Source organism: Pelophylax lessonae (assembly GCF_965119305.1).
Source record: "Pelophylax lessonae genome assembly, chromosome: 1".
Classification (NCBI taxonomy): domain Eukaryota; kingdom Metazoa; phylum Chordata; class Amphibia; order Anura; family Ranidae; genus Pelophylax; species Pelophylax lessonae.
This window is the reverse complement of record NC_138768.1, coordinates 521,457,738-521,480,696: the sequence shown is the minus strand read 5'-3', so window position 1 is coordinate 521,480,696 and position 22,959 is coordinate 521,457,738. Positions and strand designations below refer to the sequence as shown.

Below are 22,959 nucleotides of genomic sequence, written 5' to 3'. Positions count from 1 at the left end.
AGACTGGCAGAGTTTCTTACAGTAGGTAAACAGAGTTGATAGTGATGAGCAGAGCCGACAATGTACAGAGCCCTGGAGGGAGGGGAGGGGGGCTGAAGGCTTTTTCGAGATGCTGACCTGCGTCCCCTACAGCGTGGGACTTCGCAGATAAGCATAAACAAACATTTCTCCGGGCAGTGGGGGAGCCGAAGCCAACCATAAAAGTCAGCCAAGTGAGGTGTCTGGATCAGGCAGGTCAGTAGATCTTTTTTTTTTTTTTTTTTTTTTTTAAAAAGGCAAAGAAGAAGGGCTATATGCATGTATTTGTTTGTGTGTATATGCATGTACAGTATCTCACAAAAGTGAGGACACCCCTTACATTTTTGTATAAATATATCTTTTCACGTGACAACACTGAAGAAATTACATCTTGCTACAATGTAAAGTAGTGAGTGTACAGCTTGTATAAGTGTAAATTTGCCGTCCCCTCAAAATAACTCAACACACAACCATTAATGTCTAAACCGCTGGTGACAAAAAGGAGTACACTCCTGAGTAAAAAAGTGTCCAAATTGGGCCCAATTAGCCATTTTCCCTCCCCGGTGTGAATGGGGAGCAGGTGTTAATCGCTCTCACTTTCTCATACTGGTCCCTGGAAGTTCAACATGGCACAGAAATCTGAGAAAAAAAAAAAAAAATAGTTGCTCTGCATAAAGATGGCCTAGGCTAAAAGATTGCCAAGACCCTGAAACAGAGCTGCAGCATGGTGGCCAAGACCATACGCCGCACACTGCATCAAATTGGTCTGCATGGCTCATCCCAGAAGGAAGCCTCTTCTAAAAGATGCACAAGAAAGCACGCAGTTTGCTGAAGACAAGCAGACTAAGGACATGGATTACTGGAACCATGTCCTGTGGTCTGATGAGGCCAAGATAAACTTATTTGCTTCAGACGTTGTCAAGCGTGTGTGGGGGCAACCAGGTGAGGAGTATAAAGACAAGTGTGTCTTGCCTATAGTCAAGCATGGTGGTGGGAGTGTCATGGTCTGGGGCTGTATGAGTGCTGCCGGCATTGGGGAGCTACAGTTAAATTGAGGGAACCATGAATGCCAACATGTACTGTGACATACTGAAGCAGAGAATGATCCTCTATTTGGAGACTGGGCCGCAGGGCAGTATTCCAACAGGATAATGACCCCAAACACATGTCCAAGATGACCACTGCCTTGCTAATGAAGCTGAGGGTAAAGATGATGGACTGCCCAAGCATGTCTCCAGACCTAAACCCTATTGAGCCTCCTCAAGTGGAAGGTGGAGGAGCGCAAGGTCTCCAACATCCACCAGCTCCGTTAGGTCGTCATGGAGAAGTAGAAGAGTGAAGTGGCAACCTGTGAAGCTCTGGTGAACTCTATGCCCAAGGGGGTTAAGGCAGTGCTGGAAAACAATGGTGGACACACAAAATATTAAAAACTTTGGGACCAATTTGGACATTTTAACTTCGGGGTATACTCACTTTTGTTGCCAGTGGTTTAGACATTAATGGCAACAATGGCAATGTCTTAATTTAGACATTAATGGCGACAAAAATTTTAATCAAGACGACTCTCTCAGATTGAATGACAAAAAAAGACATGGTATGTGTATGGTGAGATACACCAAATGATACATAAAGGAAAATAGATTATATACAATACAATATGTACTATAATGTAAAATTAATGTTTTGTCTCTATCCCGTTATAGAACATTGCAAAATAGTTGTATATATTAAACTGGGACCACAGTCAAAAGACCCCTGAAGAAGAGTGATATTGAAACGCGTAGGGTCTTCAGCACCATACGTCAGGTTCCTCCATGTTGAAATGGTCATTTGGTCTGACAATGTAAAGAGTCGCCTATAATTTTAATGCATTTTTTCAATTGTGCAATTGCGTATAATTTCTGCTCTCTTGCCAATTTCTGTGTACACTGTCTATATAAAATAAATTATTTATTTTTTGATACTTACCTGTGTCGTCACCCGTTATAGTCCCAATCAGGGGGATCTCTTCCATGTACATGCTTTCTAATAGCTAAAGGGATGAGGGTTTAAACGACTCAGCACCTCTTCCAATATATCCAACTCCCACACCCCTTTTTTGCAGTAAAAGTAGAATTCCCCCCCCCCCCCCAACCCCTTGGCACTGGCTCCTTCCGGCCCTTTAAGGAGTTTCAGATGCTAGGAGGCAGGGCTTCTGACCATGTGACCACCTTGATTGGCTGTCACATGATTGGAAAGCGATTACCGATTTCCGTTAGCTGCAGGTAACTGTGCTGAGATCGCACAGAGCCCACCTGCCGAGAGGCCAAAGAAAACATTTTCTTGAAATGTGGGGTTAAACTTTAAAATGCTGCCTATAGAAATTCAGCCACCCAGTCTGACTTCTCAGGTAAATTGTCACAGCTTTAGGTTTCTGGGTCAGGCATAAATGCTCAAGAAAACCAAGTATATTGATCCTAAATGTATCAGCAAACAAGGGTGCCTGACAATGGATGTTCATCCTTGCACATCAGATCAATCTAAAGGCATCCTACCTATAGACGCTTAACCGTATAGATAATTTCCACTGCAAAAAAGGCGTTAGGCTAATTACAGGACCAAGGAAGCCCATGAACAACCCAATGTTTGCAAGTAGCGTGCCCATTTCAAACACCGTTAAAACATGCAGAGTTCCTCAAATCTCGATAAATCACTTCTGATTATCAACAGAACTCACTTATCTCACAGAAGATTTTTCGACTTGCTGAAAAATCTCTGCAAATGGAAGGGATCATTGCCTTTCCTTCGGAGGAAGGGGAACATGCATTTTTCTGAGAAAGTCTAGTCATAGAAAAGATAGTGGGGAGACCTGCCTGTGCAAGGTCAATAGATTTCTTATTGCCATCACTTCGTGAAATCTGCATTTTTTTTGGAAACACCACACTCCAAAACCATCTTTTTAAAAAAAAAAAAAAAAAAAAAAAAAAAATTGCATTAAAAGAAACATGGAAAGTCCTAGAGTAACATTCTGCATTACTATTCAAAACATTTACCGTATTTAATTTTTTTAAATGCAAAAACTAAAATATACTTACTCACACAAGATGACCCCATCCTTTAATCCCTTCTGAAAGTCTGGACCAATGGACATTCCAGTGACCTCTTCCATCCAGATTTTAAGCTCTGCCTCTTTTTGAGGATCATATTTCTGAGCCAACTGGAAAAGCAAGAGAAAAACGGTTTAATCTTAAAGTTAACTTTAGTTTGCACAAACTAGGTAAAGTAGGGTGCCAAAAACAGCCTGCACCTGCCTTTCCCATGTTACCCCACAAATCAGGTCTGCTGCTAGAGCCTCCAAAAATTCCTGTGTAAAATGTGAAAAAAAAAAAAAAAAAGCCACCAATGAGATAAAGTGCTTTAACTTGGCAATTTGGGCCCCCATTGCAGGAGGTTTAGATAAGGTTAAATGTGCTCTATACAAAGAAGTATTGTGTTTTTTTTACAGTAGCAGTGGGGAAGAGTGCAGGAGATGAGCACAGGCGATGAGCACAGGCTGCTACTTGTGAACAGAGAATCTGCCAGTTTCCCTAGTATGAACCCAAGTACAAGTTTTAAAGGAGTTGTAAAGTCAGAAGGTTTTTTTATTCTTAATGTAGTCTTTGCATTAAGATAAAAAAAAAAAAACCTTCTGGGTGTAGCAGCCTCCACTATTTACCGGAGACCCTTCTCTGTTCACAAGTCCCTCAGCCGCCAGGGAGTCTCCCTCCCGATTGCCTGGGACACAGCTGCGGCGCCAAAGTCAGTAGGGAGAGGTCAACTTTGGTGCCCCCATAGCAAGCTGCTTGCTGCGGGGGCACTCGATAGGAGGGAGGGGCCAGAAGCAGCAAAGAGGAGGATCCAGGCTACCCCTGTGCAAAAACCACTGCACAGAGGAGGCAAGTATAACATAACATGTTTTATATAAAAAAAAAAAAAACAACAAAAAAAAAAAAAAAAAAAAAAAAAAAAAAGCCCCACAAAACACCACGAGACTTTACACTCAATACCAGGCACTTTCACCCCCTTCCTGCCCAGACCAATTTTCAGCTTTCATTGCGGGCACACTTTGAATGACAAATTGTGCAAGCATTCAACACTGAATTTATATGAATTCCCCCCCCCCCCCCCCACACACACACAAATAGAGCTCTCTTTTGGTGGTGTTTAATCACCACTGGTTCCTTTTATTTAAAATCCCCCCCCCTTCAAAGCAGTTTTAGTTATAAAATTTTGCTAATAAGTACATTTTCTCCTTTATTGATGTGTGCTGGTGAGGCTGCACTGATGGGCACCACAACCAGTGCCCATCAAGGCAGCCTATAGGTGGAAATGTGCGCTGCCAGAATCCCCTGTTATCGACTTTCTCCTCATGTCGTGAGAGCAGGAATGCCGCTCACATGTAAACAAAGGGTTTGGGGGAGTACTGAATGACTGCGCTGAACCTGTTGTCTTTGTTGGCACATTCTGGAAGTGGTTAACTCCTAACCTAGATTACTTTTACTAGAGTTCTTGTCGGTGTTTTTAGGAAATGCATTAAAGATTTTTTTTTTTTTTTTTTTTTTTTTTTTTTTTAAATCGGGAGGGGGAATGGGGTAGAGCATTTTAGCCTTATTGCACCCCTGCACATTTGTTTTATGTACACCCTGCAAAAGGTGGCCATTTAGGACTGCTTTGCAACCAGATCTTCCATGGTTGCTCTGTGTATGCACTTTACTCTGACCAGCACTTCAAAACCACTTCACACTCCCAATATTCATTCTCTCTTTCACCGAGTTGCGGCAAATTATGCCTTTAACCACCCCTTTCCACCTGGGGACTCTATCTCCATGAGTAAGGTCTGGTGGGTGGAGTGAAACCTGCTGGGGGCATGGCCTGGCGGGACAAGGCTGAGACTGCCATTCACAATCATACAGCACGTCTTGTCTTGATGTGCTGCTCCCAGTACACCTAGTCACTTTTTCTGGAACACCATTTTCTGGAACAAAGACAAGCTCTCTTCCCAGCCAGCACTCACAGGACTTCAGTCCCATACCGCCTGAGTGGCTTATATACATATTCTTGACCTGCAATTAGGGTAACATGTCTACACAGACCACCCCCCCCCCCAACCTGATAATTGGCTTCCTCTCCGCCGCAGCCAATGTCACATTTTAAAAATGAGTGAAGAGCACCCTCAGTCCACTGACACTTCCTCTTGCTTTCAAAACAGAAAGCCCATACAGAAGTATGGATAGAAAGGCAAGTCTGCAGGAGCCTGACATTTCACCCGATTGTGGGATCCTCCCATCAAAAAAAAATTAAATAATTTTTCCTGCAAAAATATGCTCACTAAATTTTTTTCAGAAAGGTGAACTTTTCCTTTAAAGAAGCGTTGCTATATTCAACACAAAGTTGTGAAGTGACCCATAAAAGTGTAGAAGATTGCAACATCATACCCCACCTATACAGGTGAGCATGAATAATAGAATTGTGTGTTCAGCAAACAATCTGGTGAAGTAAAAATACATTGTATAGTTCTCAATACACAGGTTTTGTTCTTTCCCTCTGATGTTTTCTTCACAGATATGAGCACAGAGAAAGACAACCAACCAATATAGAAACAAAGCCCCCACCCTGACTTCTAAAAGAGCCTTTCCATATCTGAGCTATTCTGGATTGTGATACTCCTCTCTGGGATGGTGAAAATGAATAATCAGCCCTTGGCGATGTCGTGTCATTCATACAGGGTGTGGAATCTACTGCAGTGTCATTGCAGTAATCACAAGATAACCTTATTCCAACCCAGATTTCAATTATGAAATTAGCTACTTGATCATAGCAGTACAGTCATGCCAAGAATAATAAGAGGTCATATGAGCTTATACATTCGAAAAGGGATGGTAACAGAATGCCAGTAAAAGTCTTGCAACAAGCAAAGTTTAAGGCCTAGATCAAGAGCACCGGTAAAAAAGGAAAAAGTATCCAATGACAACATTTACAGTCTTGTAAAAAAGCTGGAAGAAAAAGTGCATGTGCTCTCCATAACCCTTAATGGGTCCCAATTGCCCTGAAAAGCTTTAAAAAACACACTGAAAAGCGAGAGAGGATTTGTTTGGTTGCAGAAGGTAACTGCAACTCCTGAAGACACACTAGGCAAATCAGTTTTGACCACTCGACCATCCAAAGTAAGTTTCCCTAGGTAGCAAGCAAGCCCAAGCAAATCTAGCAAACCTGTGATAAACGCACAGAATGGCTTGCTTGTAAGAACTGAAGGAAAAAGCCTCTAGCCCCGTGTTAAATGGAACTTTAGTTAGAAAAGTCAGCCCTGCTAGGTCACTTCATGCTGACCCATGTATAGCCAAGTTAACCACTTGTCAACCGCTGCACGACTATTTACAGCGGCGGTCAGTCCCTCACAGGCAAAGCGACGTAGGGCTACGTCGCTAGCCTGTGAGGCTCTGGGTAGCAGGCGCGCTGCCGCTCCCGTTCAGTCACGGACCCCCCCGCACGTGTGCCCGGCGGACCCGATGTCCGCCAGGCACTCGCGATCGTCTGTTACAGCAGGAGAAAGGCAGGCGGCTAGTGTAAACAAAGCCGCCTGTCATTCTCCCCTGTGTAAGAATAGAGATCATACGGTTCTGCTATGTAGGACCGTTGATTACTGTTCTTACACATCAAGCCACAAACAATCACAGTTAGAAACACGCCCCTAGGGACACACTTAACTCCTCCCTCTCAAAAAAAAGTTAACCCCTTCACTGCCAGTGTCATTTTTACAGTAACAGTGCATATGTATAGCACTGATTACTGTAGTAATGTCACTGGTAACCCCAAAAGTGTCAAAAATGTCAGTCAAGGGTCCGATCTGTCCGCCGCAATGTCGCAGTCCCGCAAAAAAAAAAAAAAAATCTTTCCCTTAGTTAGTAAACGCAATAACTTTTGCGCAAACCAATCAAAATATGCCTTTTGCGGGTTTTTTTACCAAACACATGTAGCATACAACAAATTGGCCTAAAATGTTAAAAAAAAAATTGATTTTTACATTTTTTTGGGGGGAATTTCATTAAAAAAAAATGTGAAAAATATTGTTGATTTTTGCAAAATTTACGCTTTGTTTATAGCGCAAAAAAAAAAAAAAACGCACAGGTTGATCACCTGTGTGTTTTTATTTTTTTTTGATCATGCGCTATAAAAGAAAAAAAAAAAAGGAGCGTAAATTTTGCAAAAATAACAATATTTTTCACATTTTTTTTAATGAAATTCCCCCCAAAAAATTTAAAAATCAAAATTTAACATTTTAGGCCAAAATTTTTAGGGAAAAAAAAGGACGTCAAATTCGTTTAGGTACAGCACCGCACGACCGCGCAATTGTCCATTAAATTCACGCAGTGCGGAATCGCAAAATAGGCCCTGGTAAGGAAGGGGGTAAAATCTTCCGGGGCTTAAGTGGTTAAAAAACAAAAAAGCCTATACGGTTTAAAATCAGTAATACATGGTCTCTCCCTGCTCTGCGCACGCTAAGTTGCTTTCTATTTGTTAGCACTGTGCTAAAAAACAGAGCCACTTGAGGCCGATCTGTTGACAGCCTTTAGATATCCTGCTGCTCAGGAGCTCTGGGCTTCAGCAAGAAGAAACAGGAACAATGCTGGAGGCAATTTACAGCACACTAGTTTTGGTAGCATAACTATTTATGTGGAGTTCCATGCTAAAGAACATTTTTCACCACGTTGTTATGGGTAGTGTTCCACTTTAAATAAGGGTGTACTCACACTAGGTGTTCCCATACTGTGCCTGAGCAGGTTTCCAGTTCACTAGTGTGATTGCTTCATACCATGCTCCGACATGGTTGAGTCTGCTCTGGCACATTTGAAGAGGTAAGCTCAGGCACCTGTGTGAGGTAGGAGGTGATGACATAAGCATGCTTGGGCCCAGCACAATGAGTGCAAGCCAGTGAGAATGGGGACAATACAAGGTTAAGTACCCCCTAAAATAACAACCAACAATAAAGGATGAAAAACAAGTCATCTGCGAAAGCATTTAGCTGGTTCAGAAAGGTTTGCTCTTTCAGAGAATTTGTTACACCCTACTCTTGATACCAACCTGTACTTGACAAGTGAATTGCCAAATTCCAAAAGTGCAGCTACCCCTTTAAATGAAACAATCCACTACTCTTAGGCCCCGCTCACATCTGAGCGATTTCCTGCTTGAAGCTCCAAAACGCTCAACAAGCCAAATCCGATTAATTCCAATGGTCCCTGTTCACATCTAAACATTCTGTCGCCTGAAGCAAAAAGCACACGAGCTGCTTTTTGGGCCCCATAGACTTTAATAAAACGCCTGACTTGAGTGTCTGGTCACTCATTTTCTGTTCAAACAGAAGCTCTCTACCCCTAATTTCCTCTCCCTCTTCTCCCCCTAGTGCTTTCTATTGGCTAAAAAAAAAAAAGATGCCTGAAGCTGGAAAACGCTTTTAATATGCTGCTAAAAACGCTCAAATAAAAACACCAGTAAATTGGTACACTTTAGGAGTGAATGCAGCCTAATGCAATAAAATAGAAAGCTACAGCTTTAAAACTGACAGCCCATATAGAGGTACAGTCTGAAAACCGCAGGGCTTGTCTGCAGGATCCTGACAATGCACCGCTAATCGACTGATCATGGGTGCAATGCTTTCCAGGCTCCTGCAGGAAAAAATAAAATGCACATTTTTTTTTTTTGAAAAAAAATAAAATAGGGGTATTTTTTTTCTAAAAATATGAACTAAGAGGAGCTCCTCAAACATAGACCCAACTGCAATGCTCAAATTAGGTCAAAAGTGTTCTCCTTAGGCTATGATCTTCACAAAATGAACAGTCATTTTGCCTTCTGAGTAGCTCGTTTCAGACCACAGCCTTTCATTCAGGAAGCAATCCAACCGCTAAAAAAAGAACAAAATCTTTCATACAAATAGCATAAAAGCTTTAAATGGAGCATTAACTTTTTGTTCCTGTAGGAAAAAGGTGGACAAAAAAAAAATCTACATTTTATTTCTGTTTCCGCAAGTTTTGTATTGCAACCATCTGTGCAGGAAACGCTGTTCAGTTTTAAACAAAACATATATCACAGAAGTTCTGGACCTACAGTTTTGGACCTACTAAAAAAAAAAAAAAAAAAAAAATTATATATTTAGACGGTATCATTTATCACTTCCAGTCATAGCAAATATAACAACCATCTAGTTGCCTATACATCTTTATCTACCATTTAGTTCCCTCCACTGAGTCTGAATATAGACATGTTTGGCAGTTAAAACAGCTTATCCCTATGGCCCTAGAATTCAGAAAGAAAGAAAGAAAGAAAAAAAAAAAAAAAAAAACAATGTGTACATAAAGGGCTAAATGTAAAGAAAATCACAGGCACATACAAGAAGGAAGGAAACCGGCTCTGCTAGAGTTTTTATGTACCTTTTGAGAAGGACCTCCTGTCATTGTAAAATAAAAACGGAAGTGTAATATGCCGCAACCAGAATGCATGTGGAAATGACTTTTGCAGAAAACAGAATGTTTGGTTTTACTAACAAGTTTAACAGTATACATTAATACATATTCACTGTCCAACCCAATTTTCAAATATATTACCATAGAAAGATATACTTGGCTTGTTGCATTTTCTTTAACTTGAGTTTTTTGTGTTATAAAAGACTACTGCACTCATCAATTCATAGAGGATGCATTATCATAGCAATGTTGGAGGAGTTGTTGCCTACCCAAAGGCAGACTGACTTTTGAGCCCTTATTCAACTATTGGTCATGAGGGGGAAGGGGGGGGGGAAATTGGTTCATCCAAAATGCGAGAAGCTAGCACACATTTTGCAGAATGTGGCAAAATGCTTCACAAGCTACTGTGCTATGTTTGGCAAGCTCTTTGAAATTCTTCATTGGTCAGCTCTTCAAAATTCTATGATAGGTGTGACTGAGGTCTAAAAGGGTTTTTACTGTCATCTTGCCGAAAGCAGTCACCCTCATCTGCACAGGTGACAAGAGTTTTTGGAAATCCAAAAGCTTACATTTGTCACAAGAAAAGGGGAGGCGAAGGTGAAGCTTCTATGGTTTCTGATGGGATAGGCCAAGATTTACTCACTGGGTGGGTGTTGGCAGGATCGCCTGTTTTGGTGCTACAGACTAATGGCCCATGCACACGATCCAAAAATCGAATAAAAATACCGCTTTTGAATAGATTGTACGATAATCGGCTCGTTAGTACAGAGCTTTCGAAAGCCGATCACAAAATTTCATCCGATAGGACAAGCACGAACAGATTTTGCGCACGATTTTCATTTAACCACTTAAGCCCCGGAGGATTTGGCTGCTAAACGACCAGAGGGTATTTTGCGATTCGGCACTGCGTGACTTTAACGGACAATTGCGCGGTCGTGCGACGCTGTACCTAAACGAATTTGGCGTCCTTTTTTTCCCACAAACAGAGCTTTCTTTTGGCGGTATTTGATCACCTGTGCGATTTTTTGATCACGCGCTATAAACAAAAAAAGAGCGTAAATTTTGCAAAAATAGCAATATTTTTCCCTTTTTTTTATATGAAATTCCCCCCAAAAAAAAATGTAAAAATCAAAATTTTTTAATATTTTCGGCCAATTTGTTTTATGCTACCTATGTTTGGTAAAAAAAAAAAAAAAAAAATCGCAAAAAGCGTATTTCGATTGGTTTGCGCAAAAGTTATTGCGTTTACTAACAAAGGGAAAGATTTTTGTCATTTTTGTTGTTTTTTTTTTTAACGCGTAATGGCGGCGATCTGCGATTTTTTTTTGCGGTACTGCGACATTGCGGCGGAAAGATCGGACCCTTGACTGACATTTTTGACACTTTTGGGGTTACCAGTGACATTTCTACAGTAATCAGTGCTATATATATGCACTGTTACTGTAAAAATACACTGGTAGTGAAGGGGTTAACTTTATTTGAGAGGGAGGGGCTGTGTGTGTCCCTAGGGGCGTGATTCTAACTGTGATTGGCTGTGGCTTCAACTGTATGCAGAGTGATCAATGGATCTACATAGTAGATCCATGTGATCAGCTCTCATACAGAGAGGAGAATGACAGGCAGCTTGTTTACACAAGCTGCCTGACTTTCTCCCTCTCCCCCGCCGATCGCAGAGTGGCCGGCGGCGATCGGGTCCGCCGGTCACACGCGCGGGGGGGGTCCGTGACCACGCGGGAGCGCGCCTCCGGCGGCGCGCGTTCGCTCCCTAAACCCTCACAGGCGAGCGACGTAGACCTACGTCACTTTGCCTGTGAGGGGCTGACCGCCGCCGTAGATAGTCGTGCGGCGGTCGGCAAGTGGTTAATCAGCACATTTGTCATCCGAAAAACACAATACAAATACACTACAACACATTACATCATTTCCGATTTTTTATTCTGTCGTATGAGAATTTTTTCATTTTCGCTATGCGACTAGCATGCAAAAAAAAAAAAAAAAAAAAAAAACGATTTGTCGTCCGATTTTCAGATCGTGTGTATGGGTCAGAAGTCCAGCCATAGACCGAGCAAATCTCTTTACTGCAACCATGGGGGGGGGGGGGGGGGGGTTGGGGGTGTAAATATCTCCAATGCAAACACAGATCTGTAAATAAGTTGTTTTTTTACAGCTGTGTGAATGAAGCCTAATTGGAGAATTCAGCTAGGCCCTCATATTACAGAGTTTACACAGACCTAAAGTTATTTACAGAGATTGCAGTGTGTACAGGGAGCCTAAAGCCCCGTACACACGTACCGATGGTCGGCATACAAATGTTCCTCTTTTCTCCCCGGGATGTCGGTGTCTGCTGAAAAGTGCAAAGACAGCACAAGGACAGCACAAGAATTTTGTCCGCCGACTGCAGAAGTGATGTCATGTAATGGTTAACTTTCCCTGTGTTTTCTATTTTCTGAGCATGCCCAGTCTTGCAAATCTGCGGTCTGTCGGCCGAATTGTGTACTGACAGGCGAACAATCGTCCGTTCTGGTGTCGGCATACAAAAATTTTCATGTTTGCAAGAAAGACTTTTGTCCGCGGATTGTGCGCAGACATCTGTCGGAGGCACCATACTAACACGCGTACAATCGGCAGATCCTTCGTCCACCGACGTTTGTATGCCGACGATCGGTACGTGTGTACGGGCCTTAAGGCCTAATACACCATCAGGTTTTTCTTTTGATCAGCCTAGTTGGCTGAATGAAAAACACCTGAGGAGCTCGCTGTACTAACTGTGTAATGTTAGTACAGGGATTTCCTCGCTGAGCTACTGTGTTCTGAGAGGGGGACTGACCCCTGACCCCCCCCCCCCCCAAGGACATAGCCTGATTGGCAGATGTTTTTCTGCCATGCCCCTTCGACCAAAGCCGAACATTAGGTTGGCCTGTGTCGGACTGGCTGTAGTTTACACAGGCCAAACTCAACGGTTCAACAGGCCCATGTGTACCAGGCATAAGGTGCCAGTCATGCTAATGCATTTTTTTTATGCAACATCATAGGGCAGGCTGCTGGTGGCTGAACGCCTGCCATAAGAAGCTCCTGCACCCTTTGGGGCTACAAACAGTTTACAGCCATATTTCAGGGTGCCATTACCAATTCGGCCTCATGCACACTTGAGCTCAGAATGCTTGTTAACCAACCTATATGTTCATGCACACTAGGGATAGACCGATACCGATATTTTGGTCACTAAGTTATCGGGCGATATTTTATACATTTAAAGTTCTGAAAAATAAAGAATTTTTGACACAAATCTGGTACTGAACATGTAGGGTAGGTCTTTTAGCTGTAATGTGCTGGCTTCCCTTCCCTCCCAGGAATCCCATGTGAACCTTGTTTAGTGTCATTAAAATTCTAGAATCCACTTCATTAGTGTTTTATATAATGTCCAGCGTGTGTGTTTTTGAAATAGAATAGAGGGAAATACCTTCATTACATCGCTGCTCCAGGCTCTCCTTGCTAATCTCCCACTGTATTGTTTTCTCCTCTCATAGCTGTCAGGGGGGGGGGGGATCTCAGTTTCCCCCCTCTGCAGTGTACACAGAAGCGCCGGGTATTAGAATAGAATAGTGTGAAATACCATTTGTTACATCGCCGCTCCGGGCTTAGATAATCTCCCGCTCTGCTGTCCTCTCCTCCCCCACTGAAAGCTGGGGGTCACGGAAGGTCCAAGCGGTGATGTAATGAAGGCATTTCACACTATTCGAATTACAAAAACACACAATGGACATTATATAAATAAACACTAAGCCCCCGTTCACACTGGGGCGATCCGACTTTCCCAGGCGACCACAGAGGTCGCTGCTCGCACCGCGACCTCGGAGCGGCCAGCACGGACTTCATAACATTGAAGTCTATGCAGGTCGCCTCAGGTCGCCCCAAAGAAGCTCCGGACCCTTTTTCTAAGTCGGAGCGACTTGTGTCGCTCCTATTAGAACGGGTCCACAGCTTCTCTATGCCAGGCGACCTACGGCGACCTGTCAGGCGACCAGGTCGCCCCAGTGTGAACGGGCCCCCGTTCACACTGGGGCGACCTGTCAGGTGACCTGGTCGCCTGGCATAGAGAAGCTGTGGACCCGGTCTAATAGGAGCGACACAAGTCGCTCCGACTTAGAAAAAGGGTCCGGGGCTTCTTTGGGGCGACCTGCATAGACTTCAATGTTATGAAGTCCCTGCTGGCCGCTCCGAGGTCGCGGTGCGAGCAGCGCGCTGCGACCTGTGAGGTCGCCCCAGGAAGTAGCGTCGCCCCAGTGTGAAGGGGGCCTTAAAGTGGATGCTAGGATTTTACATACACTAATATTGGCAATATCGGCCAATTCGATACCGATACATCTGTAAAAGTGAATATTGGCCCTCCGAAAATTGGCTTTGCAGATATCGGTCGATCCTTAATGCCCACACGGGAGTTGAGGCAGAAAGAACAAAACACGTGTGCGTTTAGGGGAGCTCAAAAGTGCATTAAAACTAGGCACAGAAATTCTGGTCATAATAGATTTGACGAAAATTCCTTGAACATTCGCTGTATGGAAAGAGGTTCGAAAATTGTCTTTTGCCTTTAACATTCAGTTTTAAAATGAATGCAATTTGAGTGATAACCCATACACCGCATGAAAATTCATTGAGAAAAGGTTTTCCTTCTCGCCCCTTAACATTTCCCAATCACTGCAGTCGAAAACTGACCTTGCTTTGACCCCACGAAGGATTCGAAAAATCACACAACTTTCTTAAAGCAAAAATTTCTGATTGAAAATCTATAAAATGTATGGCCAGCATTTAGGCTGCATTTACACCTTGGCGTTTTGAATTGCGGGCAGATTCGCCGCGATTTCAAAACGGCCAGGTGCAAACAACAAATTGCACATTTCAGATGCCGTTCATTTGAATGGCACCTAAAACCGTGGTGCAACTCTGCTTATTACAAACTGTGCTGCAATCGCGGAAAGCCGCATTGCCTGAAGATTGTCGCCCAAAAAAAGTTCAGGAGCATCTTTTAGGTCAACGTGCCTACGCAGCAATGGCGGTAGAACCGCAGCGCATTTTTAGGTGCCATTCAAATGAATTGCGTTTGAAATGTGTGTTGTGCGATTTGTCATTGACACCTGCACTTTTGAAATCGTGGCAAATCTGCCCGCGATTTAGAACAGTAGAAATCCAAAATTTGAGACCGCACTCGAGGTGTATGTTGAAGTCAAAAGATATCCTTTTTTCTTCATAAATGAAAAATAGACAGTGTGCAGACAGACGTGCCAGGTTGACGCGTTTCACGACGCTGTAGGTCGCTTACTCACAACTCATGGTTATGAGCAAGCGACCTACAGCGTCGTGAAACGCGTCAACCTGGCACGTCTGTCTGCACACGTCTGTCTATTTCATTTATGAAGGATAAAGGATATCTTTTGATTTCAACATACACCTCGAGTGCGGTCTCAAATTTTGGATTTCTACAGTTCTTGGATTACGGATCTGATCTGCACCAGGTTTGGAACACACCTGAGCGGCTTCTCCTCTCCCATTGCTTCGCGATTTAGAACACCCAGGTGTGAATGCAGCCTAAAGCCCCCTATGCACTATGAGAAAATTGAGCAACCCAATGGCTGGTTTGAAATCGTGGCAAATCTACCCATGATTTAGAACACCCAGGTGTGAATGCAGCCTAAAGCCCCCTATGCACTATGACAAAATTGGTGAACCAATGGCCGATTTGAAATCATGGCAAATCTGCCCGCGATTTAGAACACCCAGGTGTGAATACAGCCTAAAGCCCCCTATGCACGATGGGAATATTGGGCAACCCAATGGCTGGTTTGAAATTGTGGCAAATCTGCCCGTGATTTAGAAGACCCAGATGTTAATGCAGCCTAAAGGTTCATACACACTATGAGAAAATTGGGCATCCCTATGGCTGGTTTGAAATCGTGGCAAATCTGCCCGTGATTTAGAACACCCAGGTGTGAATGCAGCCTAAAGCCCCCTACGCACTATGAGAAAATTGGGCAACCCAATGGCTGGTTTGAAATCGTGGCAAATCTGCCCGTGATTTAGAACACCCAGGTGTGAATGCAGCCTAAAGCCCCCTACGCACTATGAGAAAATTGGGCAACCCAATGGCTGGTTTGAAATCGTGGCAAATCTGCCCGTGATTTAGAACACCCAGGTCTGAATGCAGCCTAAAGCCCCCTATGCACTATGCAAAAATCAGGCGAACAAATGGCTGGTTTGCCCCGATGTTTCACAGAAAGCCATAACCAAGAATAGAAATAACATATAAACATTCTCAGACAAAATCTTCCCCCCCCCCCCCCCCATTTGTGGTTTCTGATCACGCGCAGTTCTTCATAGCAAATATTGCTTGTACAAAACTGTACACATTAAACAAAAATCCCTTGTTCTATTCCCCCACAAGAAAATTTGGAGTTTGTCCCTTCAGAAATTTTCATTTTGAAAGGTCTGAATCAGCTGTCAAAAATCAGAAAATCGTATAATCGTTCCTCGGACAAAAGCTCGCCCAATTTTATTCTATTTTGTACAAGCCATTAGGCACGTTCCCACTTAAAGCGGAGTTCCACCCTGGTTATACTTTGTTAATAAAAATACCCCCGGGACAGTCAGGGCTAGTACATTCCACAATGGCTAGCCTCTGATCTGTCCCGGTTCGCACTTACCTTTTAGGAGAAATACTTACCTTGAAAAAGTATTGTCCAGCGCTGCCATCTCAGGTGTGGGCAGCTTGAAGCCAGCGCGATCCTCTTCCTTCTTCTTCGGTCCCACAATGCACTGCACCGGCCCCGCCATCACTTCCGGTGCGCGCGCGTCATCCCTCCACAGCTTCAGGGCATGCCCAGAAGCTGTTTAGAAGGGAATGACGCATGCGCACCGAAACTGACGTTGGGGTCGGTGCAGGCGCATTGATTCCTGGGAGCGATGACGTTCAGCTCCCAGGAATCATTGCAAAAGCCAGGAAGTGACAAATCACAGTGGCCGCCGAGGGGAGGAAGGAGGAAGGAAGGTAAGTATATTTTCTCTACAAGGTAAGTAAAAAAAAAAAAAAAAAAAAAATTGCGATTATCCATTTGTTTTTCAGGTGACCCGGAGCGAGAAGATGGAGGCAAGTATAAATTTAGGGTGGAACTCCACTTTAATGCACAGTAGTGGCCAGAATTCTGTCCAATAGGCCGTATTAACACCAGAGGTAGGAATGCGCATGTAAAAACGCAGCTTTTTACCGCATTTTGCTGCCTCCTAACTGCTATAGGAGAAAAATACAAAAATTTAAAAACAAAAACACATCATCACTGGAATACAGTGTGCATGACACCTTAATAGCAATGGAAGCACAGCACATTCTTGTATGGCCCAGAATGCACAGGTGTGAATGGGGCCTACAGGAGCCATCAATGGAAGTGTAATAGAGAAGTGATGAGAGTAGAGATGGGTAGCAGGAAGAGACCATAGAGGTGCGCTCTCTCTCTCACACGTATACACACCACCCTGATAAGCCCCTCCTCACATGCACATTGTATATAAAAGAAGGAAGAGTTCCTATGAGAAGAACTACAAGTAACATAAGAAAAGAATGTTAGAGGCAGTGCCCGAAGCTCTACAAACCATCACCTTACCCTGTTCCTAACTTCTGCAGACAGTCCATAGGACGGCCCCTTGTTAAACTGAGAACTCATGCTGCCCCGTTCTAGAGGAAGGCCCTTCGGATGGATAACACACTCTCCGTTCCTCTCTCCAAATCTTTCTCTGTCTGTCTGTCTCCCCTTCTGTTTGTCTGACTCAGTTTCCTCTGATTGAGTCAGTGTCTGCGCCCCCGAACCCCGCCCTCTCCTCCACTATTGGCTGACAATAAAAATCCCCATATATGGGCAAAGAGCGCCGAATTCCTCAGGATGGGTCTTGTCCCGCCAGTCCCAAAATCTGAGTGAATTCCGCGCCAGCATCCGGGGCACGGTGTGCGGGGACACGCCCACTGCACAGGTATCGGCCACGCCCAGCACGGGGCTCGGTCCACGCACACAACGCCTCGTGAGGGTGAGCTGCTCGTCTTAGATTCCCGGTGGTCAACGGTATCCAAGGCCCTGATTTTTTTGTAAGATTTTTTTTTACACCCAACTTTATTTAGTGAAATGAAGTTCAGAAGCACAGTCCCTTTTTCCTCTTTAAATGTCTGTTTTATCTCTGGTGCACTTTATAAAGCCCACGTTCATACTTGTGTGTTCTGGAAACGCGCTTGCAATTCTGTTCATTGGTAATGGCACCTCAAACAGTGCGGCTAGCAGACCTGCGTTTTTGTTGCGTTCAGGGTTTTCGCACCTCGTCTCTTAAAACCAGGACACACGTTAATTACACAGGTTCTGAGGCAGAGAGGGAGTAAACTCTTAACTTTTTTTTTTTTCCCCTGCTAAGTAAATGCATAATGTGCTAGTATGCATTGCATACTAGCACATTGTGACACCTGCAATGAAGCCCGTGTTGTCCCTGCTGCCGGCCGCATCCATCTTCACTCGTCTTCCTTCCGGGTCTGCAGACTCCGGCTGTATTACTGGCCACAGCCGTGTGACGGGAGCAGCCAGTCACGGCACAGGGCTCTGAAGAAACGGCACGGGCGACGTTTCTTCAGATGACGTTATCGGCTGCGCCTGCATGCACTGTAAATGTCTCCTAAACGGTGCAAGTTTAGGAGATATTTACAGCACCTATAGGTAATCCTTAACCACTTGTGCCACGCCCACCATACATTTACTGCGGCACTCTGCCACTGCTGGGCAAAGCGACATAGCCCTACGTCGCTCGCTCAGGAGACTGTAGGGGGCGAGCTCGTGCCGCCACTCACGATCTCCCGCAGCAGTGAGAGAAGGACAGATGGTTGATGCAAACACAGCCGTCTTTCATTCTCACTGAAGTAATCACAGAGGCTATGTGATCCTGCTATTTAGGATCGCATGTCTCTGTGATTACTTCACAAGCCACGCCCCCTGACAGTTAGAATCACGCCCCTAGGGTCACATTTAACCCCTTAATCACCAGTGTCATTTTTACAGTAACAGTGCATATTTATAGCACTGATTACTGTAGTAATGTCACTGGTAGGGATGCACCGATCCGATATTCGGATCAGATATCGGCGCCGATATGGCCATTTTTGATGGATCGGGCGATCAGTAACATTGACCGCTCCACGGGCCGATCCGGTTTTTGCTGAGTAACGGCTCAGCCATCCCTTATTAGGTGCAGTAGTAGTATGGGATGGGAGCCGCTACTTCCTGTATAGGTCCGGCTCACAGGCGGAGTGATAGCAGATGCACTCCGCCTGTGAATGGAGGAGCCGTACACATGAAGCAGCGGCTTTGCTCTGTACTGCAACCGCTTGCTTTGTGTGTAGCTCTGGATCGGTTCCGGTATCGGTATCGGCTATTTCACAACGCCAGATATTGGTATCGGATCCAAAAAAGTCGGATCGGTGCATCCCTAGTCACCGGTACCCCCAAAAGTGTCTAAAATGTCAGTTAGGGGTCCGATCTGTCTGCCGCAATGTCGCAGTCCCACAAAAAAAAAATCGCAGTTCGCCGCCATTACTAGTAAAAAAAAAAAAAACAATAAAAATATACATAAATCTTTCCCGTAGTTAGTAAATGCAAAAACCTTTGCACAAACCAATCAAAATATGCTTATTGCAATTTTTTATTTTTTTACCAAAAATATGTAGCAGAAAATAAATTGGCCTAAAATGTTAAAAAATTTACATTTTTTGTAAGAATTTCATATAAAAAAAGGTGTTTTTTTGTTTATAACGCAAAAAATAAAAATTCGCACAGGTGATCAAATACCACCAAAAGAAAGCTCTGTTTGTGGGAAAAAAAGGACATCAGTTTTGTTTGGATACAGTGTCGCACGACCGCACAATTGCCCGTTAAAATCACGCAGTGCCGAATCGCAAAATAGGGCCTGGTCATTGAGCAGCCAAATCCTCTGGTCTGAAAGTGGTTAATATAGGCTTACCTATAGGCAAAAGTCATTAAAGTGGGTTTACAACCACTTTAAGGTGGTAATTAAACTCACTTAGTGCCTTATGTACATTATATTAGCCTCAGAACCTGTGTAATTAATGTGTCCTGGATTAAAGGGATGAGGTGGCAACCCTATTGCCACCTCACCCCTTTAAAATCAAACACATATTAACCACTTGCCGGGAGCCCACCAGGCGGCTCTCATTCTTCGACAACGTCATATGACGACGCCCCAGAATGGCCGCTCTCGTGCACTCCCGGGACACAGCGCAATTAGGCTTTTGCCTCCTCATCCCTTTAATCCAGGATGCGCAATAATTACACAGGTTCTGAGGCTGATATATGCACTTAGGGCACTAAGTGAGTTTAATTACCACCTTAATCAGCCACAGAACCTGTGTAATTAATATGTGTCCTGGTTTAAAGGAATGAGGTGGTAACCCTAGGCGTGACCCCGATCTTGGTAAAGAGTCAATCGGCTGTGTCCAGTTACATGTAAATGCGGAAGTGCCGTTTATTGGCGTTCCTCACCTCACACTGTCAGAGTGTGTGGCTAGAAGAGCCGATCAGCGGCTCCTCCCCAGAGGGGAGTCCAGAACAACGAATCGTGGCACTGATCATCAGTGCCCTGATTACAGTAAAGCAACAGCAGTGCCAATCAGTGACGCCAGTCAGTGCCTGCTTATCCATGCTGCCCATCAGTGGCGCCAGTCAGTTTATGGGTCCTTTCACACGGCCGCTCCGTGTGTCCGCAAATCATCCTATTTTTTTGCGGATGATTTGCGGACATCAATGTAAGTGAATGGCACTGCGGATGTCAGCGGAATACCATCCGCTGACATCTGATTTTCCTCCTTTCAGTTCTGTTCCGTTTTTACGAATGGAACAGAACCCCATTTTCTGTAAAAAACGGAAAGGAAGGAAAAATCGGATGTCAGCGGTGTCATCCGCTGACATCCGCAGTGCCATATACTTACATTATGTCCGCATATCATCCGCAAACGGATGGGATGATATGCGGGCATACGGAGCGGATGACAAAAATGTCATCCGCTCCGTGGAAAAAAAAAAAAAAGTCCCGCAGCGGACTTAAGCAGCGGAGCGATCGTCTGAAAGGAGCCTATCAGTGCTGTATATCAGTGCCAGCTCATCAGTACAGCCTATCAGTAAAGGAGAAAAATTACTTAAAAACTTTTTTTTTTTTTTCAAAATGTTCTGTTTTTTTCATTTTTTTTTTAGTAAAAAATAAAAAAAAAACCTAGAGGTGATTAACTACCATCAAAACAAAAGCTCTATTTATGTGAAAAAAATGATAAAAATTTAATTTGATTACAGCATTGCATGACCGCGCAATTGTCATTCAAAGTGTGACAGCACTGAAAGCTGAAAATTGGCCCGGGCAGAAAGGGGGTGAAAGTGCCCTGTATTTAAGTGGTTAAAGTGGAGTTCCACCCAAAAGTGTAAATTCTGCTTTAAGGACTCCTGACCCCCTGACATGCCACATTTGGCATGTATTTTTTTTGGGGGGGGGAGGAAGCAGGTACCTAGTTTTGACAGATACCCGCTCCTACTTTTGCTCGGGCCGCCTAGGCGGCTCGAGCGGAAGTTCTCATCTCCCCATCCCTCCCTGCAATCTTCTGGGATACCTCACAGGTTCCAGAAGATTGCTCGGCCATTCAGGACACGCAGCGCGACTTGCGCATGTGCAGTGAAGCCGCAAGCTGCTGTCACAGCTGGGTGCCCACACTTGTGATGCCGGGGAGAGGAGAGGGAGATTACCGAGGCTTCGGGCGGCCGCATCGCTAGATCCTGGGACAGGTGAGTGTGTGTTTTATTAAAAGTCAGCAGCTCCACTTTTTGTAGCTGCTGACTTTTAACCACTTCTTGCCTGAAAGGTTTTACACCCTTAAAGCGGAGTTCCACCCTGGGAATACTTTTTTTAATAAAAATACCCCCGGGACAGTCAGGGCTAGTACATTCCACAATGGCCTGGGCATGCCCAGAAGCTGTTTAGAAGGGAATGACGCGCGCCCTGGAACTGACGTCGGGGCTGGTGCAGGCGCAATGATTCCTGGGAGCGATGACGTTCAGCTCCCAGGAATCATTGCAAAGCCAGGAAGTGACGACGTGCCGTGGCCGCCGAGGAGAGGAAGAAGTAAGTAAGGTAAGTATATTTTCTTCTATACGAGGTAAGTAAAAAAAAAAAAAAAAAAAATGCGATTATCCATTTGTTTTTCAGGTGACCCGGAGCGAGAAGATGGAGGTAAGTATAAATTTAGGGTGGAACTCCACTTTATGACCAGGCCATTTTTTGCTTCACGGCATTGCGTTATTTTAACTGAGAATTGTGCGGTAGTGCAACGCTGTGCCCAAATATGATTGATGTCCTTATTTTCCCACAAATAGAGCTTTCCTGACAGACTCCATGGCAGCACACGTATGGGTAGGCTCCGCCTCCTCTCCTACCCTATAGGACCCCAATCCCATAAATCTTTGCTCCATACCAGGAGCCGTGTTCCTTTTTCGTCCTCCTCCTGCGAGAAGGAAGTCTTACCTTATAGGACGTCTATCGGTTTCAGGCGAGCTGGTGGCGTGTGGACCTTGTTGATGTCGGATGCCTCCTGTTTTATGTCCAGCAATCTCGATATTTATCGGGTGGACCCGGGCAATATTATTTTAAAATGCTGAAGATGCCGTAAATCCTGAATGAGAGGTGGGCTGCATTGATGGCCAATACGTCCTTGCTATTGAGCGGATAGGCCCTGGTGCCCTGTCACACACGCATGAATTCATCCAGGCCTGAGACTGTTCGTTTATCGTCATGGTGGTAAAGTATAAAACTTTCTTTTGGTTTCATTGCATTTCCTGTTTGTGCGGTGGAGCGCTCCTGCGTTCCAGATCGTCGCTTAGGCTCCTCCCCCTGCCTCGCTGGACCTTCAATTGGTTGTCCAGGATGAGGCTTGGCCCTGGTATCGTCTGCGCATGCGCGCGCATCGCTCCCGATCTCCTATGACGATATTGCGTCGTTTGGGGCGTGGCTTTGCGGCGCCCGGGAGATTTAAGCAGCTGTCATTCCTGTTTACAATGGGATGTCTGCGGGCGTTGCGGTGGCTTCCCCGTGCTGTTTCTCTGCTCTTCAGCGGTGAGTCATGCTTTGATCCAGGTGCCATTTGGGGTAAAAGGGTTGGTGTGGAGACGAAAGTCAGTACATGTATGCTTACTTTCTTCCTGTGCAGGCTTTTGCTTCTATCTGCAAATGGATGCTTCACCACCCCCCGGTGGCCAGTCCCTGCGCAACAGGTGAGCTAGTTTTTCTTAACCCTTACCTGCTTGCGTTGGCTGGTGGAATGGAGCCTAAGTGTGTTTTTCTTTCCCTATTCAGCCCTTTTAGGTCTGACCAACGCCCTATTTCTGGATCAAAGGAT

The 22,959-nt window shown here is 44.5% G+C and overlaps 1 protein-coding gene across 1 annotated transcript in view; it reads right to left on the bottom strand.

The window, feature by feature from the left end:
- The window catches only part of CNN2 (calponin 2), a 35,357-nt gene extending 18,043 nt beyond the window's left edge, over positions 1–17,314 (bottom strand). The window contains exons 1-2 of the mRNA XM_082256175.1: positions 17,141–17,314; positions 3,093–3,214 (exon numbers count right to left, since the gene is read on the bottom strand). Coding sequence (XP_082112301.1) covers positions 3,093–3,214; positions 17,141–17,200 — 182 coding nt within the window. The 5' untranslated portion in view covers positions 17,201–17,314. The remainder of the gene's footprint in view (positions 1–3,092; positions 3,215–17,140) is intronic.
- Between the last annotated feature and the right edge of the window lie 5,645 nt (positions 17,315–22,959).